This window comes from Maniola hyperantus, chromosome 18 (genome assembly GCF_902806685.2).
Source record: "Maniola hyperantus chromosome 18, iAphHyp1.2, whole genome shotgun sequence".
Classification (NCBI taxonomy): Eukaryota; Metazoa; Arthropoda; class Insecta; order Lepidoptera; family Nymphalidae; genus Maniola; species Maniola hyperantus.
The window spans coordinates 10,533,602-10,550,415 of NC_048553.1; the positions used below are offsets into that span (position 1 = coordinate 10,533,602).

General features: G+C 34.9%; 4 protein-coding genes across 4 annotated transcripts; 3 read left to right on the forward strand and 1 right to left on the reverse strand.

The window, feature by feature from the left end:
• Positions 1–397: 397 nt before the first annotated feature.
• Positions 398–3,291, forward strand: Smug (Single-strand-selective monofunctional uracil-DNA glycosylase). Its single transcript, XM_069504707.1, has 5 exons — positions 398–957; positions 1,225–1,344; positions 1,911–2,054; positions 2,685–2,840; positions 2,949–3,291. The coding sequence occupies exons 1-5, from the start codon at positions 679–681 to the stop codon at positions 3,060–3,062; spliced, it is 813 nt and encodes a 270-aa protein (XP_069360808.1). The 5' UTR covers positions 398–678; the 3' UTR covers positions 3,063–3,291.
• A 101-nt stretch (positions 3,292–3,392) lies between these two features.
• On the forward strand, positions 3,393–7,114 carry LOC117990739 (tRNA-specific adenosine deaminase 2). Its single transcript, XM_034978228.2, has 2 exons — positions 3,393–4,247; positions 4,343–7,114. Exon 1 carries the CDS (start codon positions 3,690–3,692, stop codon positions 4,176–4,178), a length of 489 nt encoding a protein of 162 aa, XP_034834119.1. The 5' UTR covers positions 3,393–3,689; the 3' UTR covers positions 4,179–4,247; positions 4,343–7,114.
• On the reverse strand, positions 5,332–10,699 carry Hexim (Hexamethylene bisacetamide inducible). Its single transcript, XM_069504706.1, has one exon. The coding sequence runs from the start codon at positions 10,460–10,462 to the stop codon at positions 9,446–9,448; it is 1,017 nt and encodes a 338-aa protein (XP_069360807.1). The 5' UTR covers positions 10,463–10,699; the 3' UTR covers positions 5,332–9,445.
• A 1,718-nt stretch (positions 10,700–12,417) lies between these two features.
• Positions 12,418–14,934, forward strand: Trs33 (trafficking protein particle complex subunit Trs33). Its single transcript, XM_034978229.2, has 3 exons — positions 12,418–12,718; positions 13,579–13,842; positions 14,717–14,934. The coding sequence occupies exons 1-3, from the start codon at positions 12,632–12,634 to the stop codon at positions 14,840–14,842; spliced, it is 477 nt and encodes a 158-aa protein (XP_034834120.1). The 5' UTR covers positions 12,418–12,631; the 3' UTR covers positions 14,843–14,934.
• Positions 14,935–16,814: the final 1,880 nt, after the last annotated feature.

Below are 16,814 nucleotides of genomic sequence, written 5' to 3' on the forward strand. Positions count from 1 at the left end.
AAGTTTGTTATGCAACTTCTTGTATGTATTCTTGAAAAAAACCAGTTACACGATAAGGGACAAAAGATAGGTTAGCTGCGTCTCTGTTTATCACATTAGTAACTTTATCTGTGCTCTCTTTATAGTGCGAATGAGAAAGCAAATGTTCCTGCATCTACCTTTATTACTCTATCTACGACCACAGGTGAAGAAAATACGTTCAAAGAACTTCCATGTACTACTACGTTGAATAGGTACCTACCTACGTTTGTTTCGAGATATTTTTGGGTGTTTGTCTAAGATCAAAGAGTATACCTACTACGTTTTAGTCACAGAGTACATTGGTTAGAAGGGTTAGTCTCTGTGGTTTTATCCATAGATTAGTCTGTGGTAATATCTATCTATAAATCCATAGATAACATTCTGGTCGGTGGATAACACACTATATTATAAATCAATGGTGTTTGTGTGAATTTCGTAAACAAACAATTTTCTACGATTTCTAGTTAAAACTTTATGATAAATGACTAAACTGAAAGCTTGTGATTTTATTCTACCCAAGTAAGGTTAACTGCATAAAAGTGTCAAAAAACGTAGTCATTACATTCTCTTTGAAAGTATCATAACAGTAGTAGCTACAATGAATAAATATTTCAGACTTTGTTAGTTTAAAAAATTAAAAGCTATCGAAGCAAAGCAATGATGGTTGAAGTGGTATCATCTTTTTTCTCGTCTGAGGAAACAAATAAGATCCAAGAAAGTCCAAATGATTTAAGCGATGAATTTCTTGAATTAGCTGACGAAATGAACGAGGATCTCAATGAATTCAAATTACCGCCAGCTGTGAAATGCGTATACAATCCTTCTATATATGCAAGATATACTTTTGAAATGTACGCACGAAAATACTGTAATACCAAGAAAAAGATAATGTTTTTCGGAATGAACCCTGGACCTTGGGGGATGTCTCAGACCGGGGTTTGTATTTTTTATTGTTTTACCGCCTATATTTTACATTTACATTCAAAAACCCTTTTTTAACTACTGCAACTTGTTTAATGTGACCTAGTGGGGATTTGCCAATGCTGCGCTTTCTAGGTCGCCATTCTACCACCTTGGGACCTCATAGTCTATCAGTTTTTCGAACTATGTTCTTGCCTATTGCCACTTGAGCTTCGCAATCTGTGTTGCAAAAACTTCGCCCTAAATATAGTATAAAAACATGTTGTATAAAAATATTTACAGGTACCCTTTGGTGAAATAAGTTCAGTGAGAGATTGGCTAGGAATTGAAGGGCCAGTTAATAAGCCACCACATGAAATTCGCGAGCGCCCTGTAGATGGATTTGATTGCAAGAGGACAGAGGTAACTTTCGTATCAGAACTAGTAAAACACATTTCTAACTCGATAGTATCTAAAACATCACCAAAGATCAGTCCTAAGTTTCCTAAGCTTCTATTTGCAATTTCAATTCACCACTTATTTTATTAACCTCATTGAACAGTACTAACCCCTGACTGTTAAAAGAATTAATGAAAAAATTGATGGTTTTGAACCTTATTCTATCCTTACCTTATTATTGATTTAATTTATATTTCAATAAAGACCCAAACGCATTTGCGCTGCGTGTCACGACGCGGCAGTGGCTTCCTCCATACAAACATAGCTGTAGATGTAAGCTACCTCTGTACTAAATTACATCGAAATTGGTTAAACGGATGGCCCATGAAAAGCTAGCAGACAGACAGACAGACACACTTTCGCATTTATAATATTAGTATGGATTTGCCCTGTGTCGCGCCGCATCGCTCAAGTGTGCTTTGCTCCATATAAACTATATTTACCGCGCCGCGTCGCGCAGCTCAGCGCAAATGCGTTTGTACTTTAAGTATTTATAAAATGATATGAATATTCTTCAATTTAATTGGTAGGTGAGCGGTAAACGTTTTTGGGGATTGCTCAAAACCATATGTGGTACACCTGTGAAGTTTTTTGAAACAAGTTTTGTGTACAATTACATTAACCAACAGTGGATGAAGAGCAATGGGTGTAATCTTACTCCAGGTGATTTTAAGGTACTTTAGTTTATAATTTTGCTAAGGTCAAACCAGAGGAGTATATACTATGAAAGTATTTTTCAACTTTAAAAATTTGAGGTGGTGCTTCTTTGGGTAATGTGCACCATAGCTCATGTTATAGGAGACAAAGTTGACTGATACTGATTAAAGGCTCCCCCACACAGCCGCGTTATTATCGATCGATAATATCGCATGCGTTATTGCGATATCTGTTTTCAGTACATTTTGTATTAGGATGGTCATGTTTACATACTGCTGCGATAATAACGCCGCAATGGAAGTAGGGACGTATTATCGCAGCAGTGTGTAACTACATGACCATCCTAATACAAAATGTACTGAAAACAGATATCGCAATAACGCATGCGATATTATCGACCGATAATAACGTGGCTGTGTGGGGGAGCCTTAAATTTCAACTTTTAGTATAGGTATTAGGTACGTACCCTATTTATATTAATGGAATAGTGTTTGTTGATTTGTCCTTCAATAACAATTATTAAAAATGCAAGTGTTTGTTGGTTTCACAGCTTTTTGGTGGAATTGCTTAGACTAAATTATTTATTTAACTTTTGCAAATAAAGACCATAATGGTAACTACAGTTTGTATTGTTTCCTCTTTCCCAGGTATCAGAAATGGAACCTTTATACAATATTTGTGATCCTATTTTCGTGAAAATATTAAAATTGTATGAAGTGGAAATCATAGTGGCAATAGGAAAATTCTGTGAGACCAGAGCCCAGAAAGCAATTAAAAAATATTTACCTTCAAGTTCAATTAAGGTACTTATGTGAAAAAGAAAATTGTTTTCGAATTGTTTGAAAATTCAAAATTGTAATTTTTCTGTATTAATTATTTATTATATATACTCAATTAATTTTGATTTACAGATCCTGTATTTATCCCATCCAAGCCCTAGGAGTGTGAATAATAATAATTGGGAACAGAAAGCTTTGGAAGAATTAAAAAGGCATGATTTATTAAAATATTATAAAACTAATTAATATTCAGTAAAAAATTATGATCAGCATGATCGGAACCTAAAAGTGGCTATTATAAGTACCCACCTTTGTGTACTTTATTCTTTTAAATGTAAATATTAGTGATTATTGAGACTATTTTTTTTTACTTTTCTAAGCTTGTCTGTAAAGACCTAAAGACGGTTGATTGTGATATTATCATTACGAAAATAATGTCAACTTTTTTCGTAAATAAATTATTCTAATTGATTGACGCGAAATTTTTAAACAATACAAAAACCCCGCCTAAAATTTAATGCTACCAGCTCAAAGAGTTAGTTGGCACTTGGTCACAATGCTTGACCAGCATTGGCATCTGAGTAATCAAGTAAATGTCTATGGTGAATAGGCTCGAAAGACTAGAACCCAGAGCCGTAAAACCAGTTGAAAAATCTAAACATTAAAATGTCACTGTCAAATTAATTTTTAGGTTATCGCGGCGAAAAAAATTAATTTGAATCATGAATCGTTTTATTTATTTCAAGTTTCACTTTTCAATCCTACCTTAAACCATAAACGGATTTTAACTGTATGATGTCACCCAAGAGAGTATAAATCACCAAATTTAAATAGTGTACACAGTTTTGTAAGAACTTTCTTCATCCAGGCATAATGGTCGAATTCATGAAACGAGCCTTGGAGCTGGCTTCCGAGGCACTACAAGCTCAAGAAGTACCAGTTGGGTGCGTTTTCACTATCAATGAAACCATTGTGGCAGAATCCAGGAACAGTGTGAATGTTACCCGAAATCCAACCAGGCATGCAGAAATGAACTGTATTGATTCTGTAATAGAGTACTGTAAAAACAACAATATTGACCATGCTAGTTATTTTAGGAATATCGTAGTTTATGTCACTGTCGAGCCTTGCATTATGTGTGCAGCTGCACTGAACATTTTGCAAGTACATGAAGTCATCTATGGCTGTGCCAATGACAGATTTGGGGGTTACACTGTGTTAGATGTAAGAAAATTTTATGAACCTAATTATATATTGACTGGTAATTTGTGCGCTGATGAGGCAATGGCTCTTTTAAAGCAGTTTTATAAAGGAGTTAATCCAAATGCCCCTGAATCAAAAGTGAAGAAGAAACCCTCTTAGCACAGCACTATTTTCATTCTTGCCAGTTATCCAGTTATTCTAATCCACTATTTAAGCAAAACTAGACTGGTACATTATATACAATATCTGTCACCGGCTGTACTCACGGATTTAGTCGACGTTAGCCTGACTAGTTTACACAGAGAGAGTACAGCCGGTGACAGATATTGTATATAATGGAAATCACTCATGATAGTTTAAACACTAAAATAGACTGGTACAGTTTAATGAGCATGTTGTAAAGTTATTATATTATGCTCTCTTAATTTTATTTAATCCATACCTACTTATTATCATAAAATATGTGAAAGCATTTCTTTTACCTTATTATTGCATTAGCAAATAGGCTGTTATCATCCTGGAAAATCAAAGAGCTTAAAAAACCACCCCACTTTTAAAAAACCTAAACTCACATGGACAAACTTGCATCATCTAGTACCAATAGAATAATGTATGATGATTTCATAATTGTGTTTACCACATTTTGATAAGAATAGAGTGAAATTAGATCATTTTGTTACAAAGATGTTCTTTGCTGGCTTCATGACTCTTAGTGCTAGTTTTTAATAATCTGAATTTAGATTAGGCACTTTTATATTTGACAAAAATAGGATGTAAAATTCTTGAGGCCTTGACTGCAATCTCATGAGGTGGTAACTGGTAAGTGATGTGCAGTCTAAGATGGAAGCGGGCTAGCTTGGAAGTGGTATGGCAGTTTTGTTAAACCCATACTCTTTTTTGGTTTTTACACGACATGAATTGGAAGGCTCAATCGCTTGGTAGCATGTTTACCGGTAGGATGGTAATTAGCCAAGGCCGTAGCCTCCCACATGACCAGACCAGATCTACAATATAAAAATTAATCACTAAATGTGTTGCTCATCGCAAATCTCGAGAACAGCTGAACCGATTTCGCTAATTCTTTTTCTATAATATTCCTTGCAGTACGAGGATGGTTCTTATGGAGAGAAAAATTTAAAAAATTTGATTTGACTGTTAGGCGGAACGAAGTTTGCCAGGGCACCTAGTAAATTATAAAGATATTCAGAAATCATAAATTCCTATGTTGCTCCTGCCAAAAATCGAACCAGGGATCTCCCACTTGTAAGACCACAGTGTTAAGATGTGTTCATATAAGAAATAAGAGATAATATGAATTAATATTCCATTTATTTTAGTATTCATAGTTACATAGGTAAACTTAATAAAGCATGTGGGCAAAAATATTTTCATAAAACTATATTTTCTGCTTTTATGTTTTTTTATAAAATTAATGAAGAAAAAGGGTCAAAATTATCCAGTCTTTTTAAAAGTGATTGATTTTGCCATTATCTCTTTAACAAAAATAGTGTGTAAAACAAGGAAAAACAAAACAACTGCCAAACATTATTTAAGTGGCCCACAATATTTATGCCTACATTCTACTTTAAACATGCTAAAAAACTACTAGAAAAAAAAAAGAAATCCATACTGAGAAATAGATATATGATAGCAAAATTATTATCTTTAATTTACATTACAAATTAACCATATTACATTAGCTTGGATTAAGGATTGCTCTCTGCCACAGTTCGCAACAGTTCGGGAACTTTCAACAAAATGTTGAGGCTTCAATGTCACTGGCAGGCGTCAAATGTTTTAGTACATTAGATGCAAGTAGCCCTATTTTTCTTTCTTATTTGGTGGCTTTTTGTAGTGCCAGACCAGCACAATGCACTTCGCCAATGGCAAGTAGCTTGAGGGAGGCCCATAGGAGATTGGCCAGATTTTTCTTTTATAGCCACATCACCATAGCCTAATATTTGACATATTGTTGATTCAGGATCAAACCGAGAGTTCCCTCACTCTAGTTCTGTCTGTCTCTGCTGTCTGAGTGTAGTGGAGTCCAATCCTTAATCTAAGCATACCAGCATCCAATGACATCAAGGTCATACCAATTTGATGAAGTCTAGTTTAACAAATGTCAAAAATTGCAAGAAGTCACAGCCAAACACAAATGCTAGGTATTGCTAAATAGTAAATACATAATGCATGAATGTTGACAACATGTTGCTAGTGAGATAACAATTTTCTTATCAAACCATTATTGTGTAGGACATTTAAAAATAAATTTAATAACAAGTAATTATTGTGCTGAGTTAAGACTTAAAAAGCAGTTATATAATTGTATATTATAGCATAAGTGTAATGTAGTCTAATTTGTTGTCTGAAAGACAACTTAAAATTATTATCCCCTGAATAATGACACCACTGAGCAACGCTGCACTGCCAAACCAACCAAAGCTTGAACATCAAATATGTGGGCAAAAATCTCTATTGGGCTTTAAAATAATATGTTCTATCCATATAGTACTTTTTTACTATAATAATGGCTTTCATGGCGCAAGCGATACAGTAGCAGTTCCTCACTGGTCTGTGTACAAAATATGCAATGTGATTACTAACAAAATGTATCAATCTGCAGCTGTAGCGCTATAGTCACCCTGGGTGATGGCCCTAAAATATAATTGATAAGAGTTCTTGAATTTCTTTGTCATGATTAACAAAAATATTCTTTACAGAAAATGCCCAACCACCCACATTTGAACTTATTATAGTCCGTAAAAATGACTCTTCACGCGCCATTTTAACTCTACAGGTCAACTGTCATGTCAAAGTATGATTCACTCAGGACTGAAATCATGAAATCTTACTTTTGACATTGCACATAAAGTTGATGAGGAGTCATTTTTTACGCATTATGCATGCAGTGTGTTACTAAATGAGCGATGCAGCATTGGTTAGTGCTGGCCATAAGACTTATCATTCTATTTATCATACTAATACTATTTTGACACAACATAACAAACTTTGTATTACATATTTCAATCAATCAAACACAATATATTAGTCATAACTCTACAATAATTATATGTATATACCTATTTTACTTACTCTATATAAATATAAAAGTGAGATCCATTTTATGGATAGTGTACAATATATTATATAATTTACTTTAAATTACACCATTTAATACTTTCATGTCCCAAAATAATGACACTGATTATGAAAAAATACACCTTACAATAAATAGTATGACAAAAGACAAGTTTTTCATTCAGTTTTTTTTCCATTTAGAATTCTAAAAATTATTAAATATGCAAAACACAGTAATGTCAAATCAAGTGAATTGCGACCATCCCTATTAACTGAATCACAGAGTTATTGCTCGTGAATTACAAAATTTGATGCAATTGATGTGACAATTAGAATCATTGCACAAGTTTAAAAAAATCTATTAAAAATATGCTCCTGAAAAAAGCATATTACACAATTGAAGATTATCTAAATGATAAAAGAGCGTGGATTTGACCTGCAGCTCGTTCCAGCAACGCACAAGACTGCAAATACTATTTTTTTTTTTTTTTTTTTTTATACATGGCATAATCTTGTAACTATATCAAATATTTGAAAAGAGCAACCGCCGAGTTTCTTGCTGGTTCTTCTCGGTAGGAAAGGCATTCCGAACCAGTGGTAGATGCATCCGACTCTTCGTAAGTGCTTGTAAAAGTTTATACGAATAAAAAAGATTATTTTTTTTATCATGCTGCACCCTTTCAGTATAGTGTGTATTATGCAAAATGTAGGTTTGCAACAATTACAACCAGTCAATAACAACTATGTACTTATATACTTATGATCGTGCTACTTCAATCACAAGTTTTGGATTACAGGTCTGGAGTATATGAGCCAATAGAGATGATGCAATTTTTATATCCCATAAAACAGTCCCATTACTGATCAACTTAAAAATTACAATTTCTAACAAATGATTTTTATGGTTTACAGGCGGTAATGTAGAAATCTGTTAATGATACAGTGAAAACTAAAAACCATGTCAAATACTGCTTTTTAACATAGAACAGATATTTGTGATATTAGACCTTTTGTACTGTCAGGTTTAAGATTTTATTAATAATAGATCTTTTTCAACTATTACAACCTGAAAGCAAAAAGCACAACCCGTTTATTACTTAGTATCATCTTCAAAACATATCCACAAGGATATCACAGATGTTCCACTAAATCTAAGATGAGATCTCACAATTACATTCTCTCAGCCGCCCTATTGCCAAACTTTGAGACAAACACTGGTGATAATCAAAAGATTAGTCCACTATTGACCTTAATATTGTTTTAGTAAAATTAAGGTCTTTGCACATTAAACACACTCGATGTTGATTCTACTTCAACTCAACTTGCAGTAAAGCATGGCAATGTGAGCTTGATATTGTGTTCCATACATTGTGGCTAATTCTGTTGTACCACAATCTCTAAACTAAAATGACATGTCTAAATTTATTGCTATCCCTTTCATAATGTTGCTTGCGGAAAAGAATAGCACTGGATTTATGTTAGTTTATTGAGATGTACAAGAGATTCGGCCCCAGTGCAGTGGTATTTTTAATATTTAATTGAAAGAAATTCATGATGCTAAGACCACATGCATCTACTTTTATTTAAGTACTGTAAGTTGAAACAGAGTGGAGTCAGCATCAAAACTATCTAATGTGTAAAGACCTTTCGTCAATAACAATATTGTGATGTCGCAATATTATCACAAACTTTGCAATAAAGCTGCAGCCTTATTCTAACTATGACATAAAATAAAGAACAAGCGTGCTGACATAATATGCTTAAATATTTTATGGTATGAGCACTTAATCTAGCATAAAATCAATTTTATTACATCCTAATGACAACTTGATATGACTATTCCATAGCCTTTGGTAGCAAACTGGTTTTTAAAAACTCCAAGGCAAATGTATTAAAATCTTACTAAAAGCCCAATCTCATTTGAATATAGCCTGCATTCTTTAACGATTATTATTTACTGCATTTGATTGAGAAACATTCTGTGGCATTATGAATACCATTTTGTGAATATTTAATAACTATATTATTGGTGCTACAGTAAAACTGTTATAACACCATGATTATTGGGTCACAACAGCCAATAGTTGTAATAACCAGTGTAAACTCTTTATGCTACAAATAGTTGCAACTTAAGACTTTGGGTTGTTGTTTTAATGTGGCTATACATAAAACTGACAGTGTAAAAATTGTTACCTCTTATCATTTTCAAAAGGTCAGCACTATTTTAACCCAGTTAACTAAGTTTATTTTGTACAACCAAATTACTTTCTAAAACATTTATAAATAATAGCACCAGTAATAAGATTGCTACCAAAAGTTGAAACATATGGAACAAACATTTTCAATATTTATTCAGTTGGGCTATGAAACCCATTGACGACTGGTTGCACAGGTTGGGGACTACTTGCATTATGCTCTCCATTCTCTTGAACGTGATTTTCATTTAGAGTCTCACCATTACCGTTCTCCGCAGGTGCCTCATGCTCTGGACTGGAACAACTAGAACTGCTGCAGCTATCTGAACTAGAAGAGCTATCACTCTCAGAGTCCTCACTTGAGCCTTGGTTGCGCCTCAAGTGAGTGTTTTCAAGGATCAACTTCTCATTTGCCATTTGAAGCTCTCGGATTTGTTGCTCTTGCTCCTTTAACTGTTGCATGACTTCATATAAAGAAGATTCATCTATGGAGCCAGAGTTAACCGACGTACCTGATGTATCTCTGTCAGTCGCCACACTGTCTGCATCTGTGCACATTTCCTTGTCAACTGCAGTCATATCTTCATTGTCTTCTAGTTCTTTTGGCTTGCAACGTTCATTCCTCATTACGAGATTATCATATTTAGCTTCAAGTAAAAGATACTCTTCGATCAGTTCATTCTTGGACATATTAGACAAACGTTCACATTGTGCATCCTCGTATACACTTGAAAATTCCTTTGTCAAATATTCTTCCTCATCTTCTGGGAGAGAGTAAAAGTAGTTTTCCTCCGAGTCCACACTGAAACTGGATTCTCTGGTCCGAGCGGAAGGTGTTCTGAAGATATACAAGTTATTTTCTGGTTCTGGTTTGTGAATTTCCATCAGAAACTGATTGTTATTGAATGGGGCCTGAGTCTTAGATAGGGCTAGTTTGCGAAAACGATTATTCCTTTTAGTATTAACGATTTTTCGTCTATCCTGCCAGGGCACTTTTAGATAAGGCTTCGAGATTTTCCATTTTGTCTTCCCGCGCCTTCTCTTTTTCTTAGCACTTGCACTTCTCTCCAATTTATGTTTTGGCACTTCCATCATAGATGGCGCTTCAACTAATATCAGCGAACGGGTTGAATCGCCATCTTTAATCTCCGCTAACTTATTTACGTCCATATTTAGCAAACAAAAAGTATACACAACTTTAATTATATTACTCTCAATGAAACGCTTAGATCGAAACGACACTAAACCGAATTAACACATAAGTAACATTAACAATAATGCACGTATTTTCACAATTTTTAACTGAACTAACAATTCATATTTCGCCATGTTCATTTTATCAAATTATCAATCAAGGAGTTACCGTACCGAGTTCGGTGCTTTGCCAGGCTTTGCTGTTTACTACAGTGAGATTTTATTTTTAGCTCTGGGCTCTGGCTGTAGTGTTGGTAAAATTGAATACTATGTTGCCATATCGGTGATGTTATAGTCCCGTAATCGGAATAAATCGAAAGAGTGAAGGCTAACTAGGTTGTTTTCAGAATATTATAAGGTGGATTGAAGATAAAAATCTTTATCTGAAATAATGCTGCTTGTGAATTCGTGCGAACTAATGAATAGTCATTTTCATTAAAAATATCAGAATTCAGACAGTGTATGTAGGATTGTAGGAGCAAGTTGACAAATAAAAGCTCAAAACTTTTAGCAAATACATTCTTTTTATTTATTCTGGTTTATAATAATTAACAAGGAATTTTATAAGATAAAACAAAAAAACATCGCCACTTGATTTATTTTTGCATAGTTAGGTATACCTCTGAAATGCTCGCGATGATATCCGCGTGAAAGGTTTTTAAAAATGTCGTGGCAACTCTTGTGAAATGATTTTCCGGGATAAAGTACCCTATGTCCATCCTCGGGATGTAGGTAAGCTCTGTATCAAATTTCATCAAAAATGGTTAAATTTTTGGCCCGTGAAAAGCTAGCAGAAAAACAGACAGACACACTTTCGCATTTATATTATTAGTATGGAGTATTGATTGTAGTAAGTTAAAATTATTTACATGAATATGATTATGTCCATTTAAATGGCAACATTTACTTGAATGGGCATAATTTGATAATGATTTCTTTGAAATAGTGATTGTAAAATAACAAGATAAAAATACATTTATGTGTGGAAAATTTACACGTATGGTAACACACTTAATTGACAGGAAGTAGGAATGCCAACATAACAAGCACAACACAAGCACGATTTAATATCATAAAGGCCGAATCCACGATAGGTACCAACCATCAGCAGAGATCACCTTGGATGAATCAACCAAATTGAGATTCCAGTCTACATGGTCAGAGTGAACTCTAGTGAGGGAAGACTTGGTTTGATCCTGAATAATTGACGATATGTCAAATATTACTTGAGGCTACCTGCGTCAAATATACTAACATTTGAAGCCTGCCTGTGACGTCGAAGCCGCGGCGTTTTGTTATAAGTTCCCTAACTGTCGTAAAATGTGAAATGTGTGATTGGAATTTGGATCAACTTATCAGTGCATATAAAAAGTGTTCCTACACTATATTTTAAAATATGACTCCCTAATCTTTCAAGCATAGCGTTAACAACTTTATGTATATTTGAGGAAGAAAAACAAAGACAAGCCACCGTGGTGGATGGTGGTCAACGGGATGCAAATATGGACCAGCTGAAGTAGCAAACAGGCGTCCACACGATCTTGCGATCAACTCAATGATATTTATTTGAGGGAGGGATGTACCCACGAACAAGATGGTTGAAGGTCACTCAGTTGAGCAGCCAAAAATTGACATTAACCTATAGCACGCGACAGGTTGAGATGGCAATCAGAATACGAGGGGACGCCCCGTACACCCGCGCATCATCCGCTCTATCCCGCACAGGGTCAGCGTGGGAGTGGTGTGGGTGGGCGAGGTGTCCCCACCCAACCATCTTGACTTGTCGCGTACATTTTCAACCAAGGTAACCCCTCTTGGTGGTTGGTTCCGATCGTGTATTCGGCTTAATAGTCTACTATCTATGTCGAGTGAAAATTGCACAGTCAGTCCTTGTTCTGAGGAAAATTGCACAATCCATAGAGTAAAATAGTAATGTCAAATCAAAACTACACCGAATGGCCAATGGTTTCCAAGAAAAGTAGGTGGTGGTATACACAATAATAACAAAATCAAATTGCAATTTATTTATTATTTGATGATAAATTCATCAAATCATCCAAAAATTGGCGTAGGTGAAAAGAAAATCGTGTGATTTGGGTGTAGAGATTTATTCGTATGGAGTATTAAAGTGAAACATAGACAAAAATGGCTGATGATATTGTATTTGATTTGTTACATTCCGAAATTATTAATTACGCTTTAGAACAAACAAAAACAACTAACGGCAATAAGGTAACTTTATTTACTGGCTCTTTATGTGTAGAATTTGATCATTTCAATTCTGAACATCTACATAATAATAAACAAACAATCTTCAATCGGTTTTGCATCAAAAGTCCAATTATTACATTGATATAGCAGTAGCTACATTTCATATTATTTTTCGTTGAAAAGAGGAATTGCTGAGTTTCTTTCTTCTGTTTGAGTTCTGAGCAGTTCTTTCTCGGTAGAAATTGCTTTCCGAACCATTAGCTCTAAGAATCTGTAAATTCTAGGTTTAATAGTTTCTAAGTTATGAGGGGGTCGAAAGTAGCTTGAAATGGTTCGTGTAATATACACACTGTCAGTGCGTCGCCGTTTCTTATAAGAACAAGATTAGAGCTACTAGTTTGCCATCTATACTAATATTATAAAGAGGTAAAGTTTGTAAGTTTCGTTGTAGGAAGTAATCTCTGGAACTACCGAACCAATTTTGAAAATTCTTTCACTAGTAGAAAGCTACATTATTCCTGAGTGACATAAGTTATATTCTATTTTCACGAAAATAGAGACATAGGAAATTTTTAATTAGCTACCCCTGTGAAGCCGGGGTGGGTCGCTAGTCACTACCCCTATTGTATATAAATGTGAAAGTGTGTTTGATTGTTGGTTTGTCCTTCAATCACGTCGCAACGGAGCAACGGATTGACGTGATTTTTTGCATGGGTATAGTTTAAGACCGGGAAAAGGACAAAGGCTACTTTTTATCCCGGAAAATCAAAGTGTTCCCACAGGATTTTTAATAACCCTAAATCCACACGTACGAAGTCGCGGGCATTAGCTAGTATGAAATAAAGATGTTTTGAATTTATTTTATTGTGAATTCATTCTAGGAGGTAGACCTGTCTGTCGTTGAATACATTGGTTTTGCAGCTGGTTACAAAATTATGGAAAGGCTAACCAGAGAATGGCCCAGATTCAAAGATGAACTGGACACTATGAAGTTTATATGTACAGATTTCTGGACATGCATTTATAAGAAACAAATTGATAACCTAAGGACAAACCATCAGGGTGTTTATGTGCTGCAAGACAATGCATTCAGATTCTTGACTAACTTTTCCAATGGACACCAATATTTGGAATATGCACCAAGGGTACTTTTTTACTATATTTATATATCATTGAATCAAATGTCATCATCATGATCAACCCATCGCCGGCCCACTACAGAGAACGGGTCTCCTCTCAGAGTGAGAAGGGTTTTGGCCATAGTTTACCACACTGGCCATGTGCAGATTGGTAGACTTCACACACCTTTAAGAACATTATGCATAACGCTCAGGCATGCAGGTTTCCTCACGATGTTTTCCTTCACCGTTAAAGCAAGGGACATTTAATTAATTAAAATGCACATAGCTCCGAAAAGTGACGTTACTGTGTTTCGATTCACGAATTCTAGCAACATTGGTGAATGTAAAATCTTATACTAAGCATACTGGCCATTAAGTCATATTCAAAGGCATTTACTTGCATCAAAAACTGTATATATTTGTAATGACCAATCATACATGCATAGTAAATAGAGATTGTTACTACTTATATTATCAATGCAATAGTAACACTTTCTTTTATAGTGTGTTCTTGGCATTTAAATTAGGAGTTTCCCTTATTAGTGTCTTCTCTACTCACAGCTCAAACTACTGGACGGATTGAGCTGAAATTTGGCACGCAGATAGCTATCATGACGTAGGCATCCTCTAAGAAAGTATTTTTTAAAATTCAACCCCTAAAGGGGTAAAATAGGGGTTTGAAATTTGTGTAGTCCACGCGAACGAAGTCGCGGAAATAAGCTAGTTTTTACTATGAGGTCACTCAGTGTGCTCGAACGCTGTGTACATTCCACCAATCAGATTCAATTTGCAATAACTTGGTTGGTGGAATCCCCGTTGTGCGTTAGATAGTACTGAGACCTCATAGTACTGATTGTGAAACATGGACTGTCTAGTAAAATTGTTTTTTTTATTTCAGTATGTGGCCTACACATGCGGGTTGATCAGAGGTGGTCTCGCAAATCTATGCATCAATAGTATTGTGACAGCCGAAGTTCAGTCAATGCCTTCCTGTAAATTCCATATACATGTCCAAAGATCATAAATAAACAAATTATGTATAAAACTTGGAAGTTAATTTATTTTGTTTTGAAATTTTGTATTGTATAAACAATATAACCTATTAAAAATTGTAAAGCTCTTTAATTTTTAATATTAAAATTAATAATCAGTAACACAAAATACTGTACTACCACTTTTATAAGTTACGCTGATGTACCTGCGCAGAAACCTTATTTTTAAATGGCGCGAATATATCAGCCAATCATAGCACGCGTCCGTTCCCTATTGGTTGTTGCTTACGGCATTATACGAATTATACGAATTATGAGCGCGATAGCACGATTTTCTGTTGCTCTTGTGTTTAAAATCTTGATGCCAAGGAATAAGGTCTGTATTTCATTGGTGTACATTCGGTTTTAGTCTGCGTTAGGTTGCGCTTTTTCTGCGCAAACGAATTTAGCTGATGCGTGCGAATTATAAAAGTGGTAACTGGTAGTACTGTAATAATTTTTACAGTACCTACCTACGCGGCAGATAGTAATGTACATCGGCCTTTAGAATGACATTTCGCGTTTTGTAGAGCGTTGTCTCTGTCACTTCATATCGATATATGTTTTGTCTGTCTCTACGACATCGACACAATGCTCTACAAATCTGCTATCTCCTTCTAAAGGTCGGTGTACATTACTTTCTGCCGCGTACCGTAGTTACTTTATGTTTCTCTGTTTAACTTTGTTTGCTTGTTTTCCACGATGACGGCTTGGCATTTTCGTAAATAGTTGTTAATGTCATTAGAATGCCTACGTAGGATAAGAAAAATGTTAACGATGAAAGAATGCGATCTTTAATGCCACCTTTCAACCATATCGGTTTGCCGTCTTCTGCCTGAAAATAATAATAACATACAAAAAGAGCACCTCGTGAGCGAATCCGACTCGCACTTGACCGATATTTTTATTTTATTTCCATGGTTTAGTAAAAGTTAACTTTCTGTGACATGACTTACTTGAAAATCAGCTTGAAGTTTCTTTAGTTTGGCTAGCGAATTAGTACGATTGACCCTTGTCGTAAATATACTTCGGTAACAATAGCGCTGAATATTCTGATAAAAATAAAATATTAATGATTTAAAACTAGATGATGCCCGCGACTTCGTCTGCGTGGATTTAGGTGGAAACTTTGATTTTCCGGGATAAAAAGTAGCCTATGTCCTTCCCAGGATGTAAGCTAGCTCTGTAGGTAACAAATTTTATCAAAGTCGGTTAAATATTAGTATGGATATGGATTACCCACGGATTACTTCTTTTATTAATTAATCACAGGCGGATACTCGGCGTTATGCTACTACGCTAATAATTTTCTAAAACTATCTTCTCATTATTTCCTTTCTAATGAAACCGGTTTGGGGCACATCGGTTGGATGGTTTCAACACCGATGGGTTTCAAAGACTAAAACGGGCACGGGTAGAAACATTTTTGTGTTTTATGTTTATATTGAGAATATTCATTCTTTGACTTTTCTTTACCTTCGAAAAAATCATTGTCGCTTTAGTGTTAGAGAGTAGTATATTTCTTGGTATCGAGTTAGCAAGGATAATCGAAATTTTTTCGAATAATTTTTAATGAAATTTTATGTAACTAATAGGACTGACATAAACAATCACAAAATATATAAACTTCATAAAATATCAAACAAGAAAACTACCTACAAGCCAGAGAGAACTTTGTAAGCAACCAGCAATTTGTTTTGGTTTATGTAGATTTCATAGAAAATGTCTACACTTATTTCATACAACAAAAACAGGAATTTCAGAACAGTTGATGATCTTTTGGTAATACACCGATTATTAAAAAACATGAAATTAAAAATGTGTGATAATATATTCACACATTTTGAAGAAATAATAATGGTTACCCGCCAATTTAAATTTGGCGCGAGCTGCGTAACTACCCAGACAATTGGAGGGATTGAGTCTGCGTCGCACAGTGTGCGAAGTCTGTGCTGTGACGGCGCC

Coding starts and splice junctions, on each gene's coding strand:
- Hexim (XM_069504706.1), bottom strand. CDS start 10,462: ATGGACGTAAATAAGTTAGCGGAGATTAAAGATGGCGATTCAACCCGT.
- Trs33 (XM_034978229.2), top strand. CDS start 12,632: ATGGCTGATGATATTGTATTTGATTTGTTACATTCCGAAATTATTAAT. Junction 12,719..13,578: donor AAACAACTAACGGCAATAAG/GTAACTTTATTT, acceptor AATTCATTCTAG/GAGGTAGACCTGTCTGTCGT. Junction 13,843..14,716: donor ATTTGGAATATGCACCAAGG/GTACTTTTTTAC, acceptor TTTTTATTTCAG/TATGTGGCCTACACATGCGG.
- Smug (XM_069504707.1), top strand. CDS start 679: ATGATGGTTGAAGTGGTATCATCTTTTTTCTCGTCTGAGGAAACAAAT. Junction 1,345..1,910: donor TTGATTGCAAGAGGACAGAG/GTAACTTTCGTA, acceptor TTTAATTGGTAG/GTGAGCGGTAAACGTTTTTG. Junction 2,841..2,948: donor TACCTTCAAGTTCAATTAAG/GTACTTATGTGA, acceptor TTTGATTTACAG/ATCCTGTATTTATCCCATCC.
- LOC117990739 (XM_034978228.2), top strand. CDS start 3,690: ATGGTCGAATTCATGAAACGAGCCTTGGAGCTGGCTTCCGAGGCACTA.